General features: G+C 52.7%; 1 protein-coding gene across 1 annotated transcript; it reads right to left on the reverse strand.

Annotated features, from left to right (window-relative positions):
• On the reverse strand, window positions 1-646 carry LOC107184745 (ATP-binding cassette sub-family A member 8-like). Its single transcript, XM_015570807.1, has 3 exons — window positions 532-646; window positions 188-328; window positions 1-76 (listed from the first exon to the last, which is right to left on the reverse strand). The coding sequence occupies exons 1-3, from the start codon at window positions 588-590 to the stop codon at window positions 1-3; spliced, it is 276 nt and encodes a 91-aa protein (XP_015426293.1). The 5' UTR covers window positions 591-646.
• Between the last annotated feature and the right edge of the window lie 18 nt (window positions 647-664).

Here is a 664-nt window from a genome sequence, read left to right on the forward strand (position 1 = left end):
TTACAAAATCAGTTTCCAAAGAGCATTTTGTTTTCTTGTTTCCCTCCTGTGGTAGCACTTGGGTTCGGGACTGTCTCTAGTAATTTTTCACAATGACCATAAAGTAAACAAAAAAAAAGAAAAGAAAGAATGAGAAGATAGAAAATAAAACGAGACCAAGGTGAAACAGACCACTGCCTGGATTTACCTTTCCTGCGGAGCAGCCTGGGGGAAAAGCCTCAGGATTTCGCTGTGCAGGGGCTCCGCGTGGGCGAGGGTCTTCACCTTCATCTCCAGCAGGTAATCCTTGCCAAATTTGCTCTTCAGGTGCTGGATGGAACCGATACATCTGGAGGGAAGAGGAGGAAGAGGAGGAAGTCAATCAAGAAAGGGGAGAGAGAAATCTACTGCTCGTGATTTTTGGCTTCTGGAGGCCAGGGCAGGGCCAGGGAGAGCTGGAGCAGCCAGCCCTCCTGCTCCTCACAGTGATGCCCTGTGCAGGGAAGTGTCCTTTGTGCAGGGCGTGACTGGGGACCTCGTGCGGGCACTCACCTCAGCCTCCCGGACACCATGATGGCCACACAGTCACACACGGCCTCTGCCTCTGCCATGTAATGGGTGGTCAGGCGGGCGCCCCTCTCTGTGTTTCTACAGGTGGCCCGGATGGCCTGCCTAAAGTTAGAGC

This window comes from Myotis davidii, unplaced genomic scaffold, assembly GCF_000327345.1.
Source record: "Myotis davidii unplaced genomic scaffold, ASM32734v1 scaffold327, whole genome shotgun sequence".
Lineage (NCBI taxonomy): Eukaryota > Metazoa > Chordata > Mammalia > Chiroptera > Vespertilionidae > Myotis > Myotis davidii.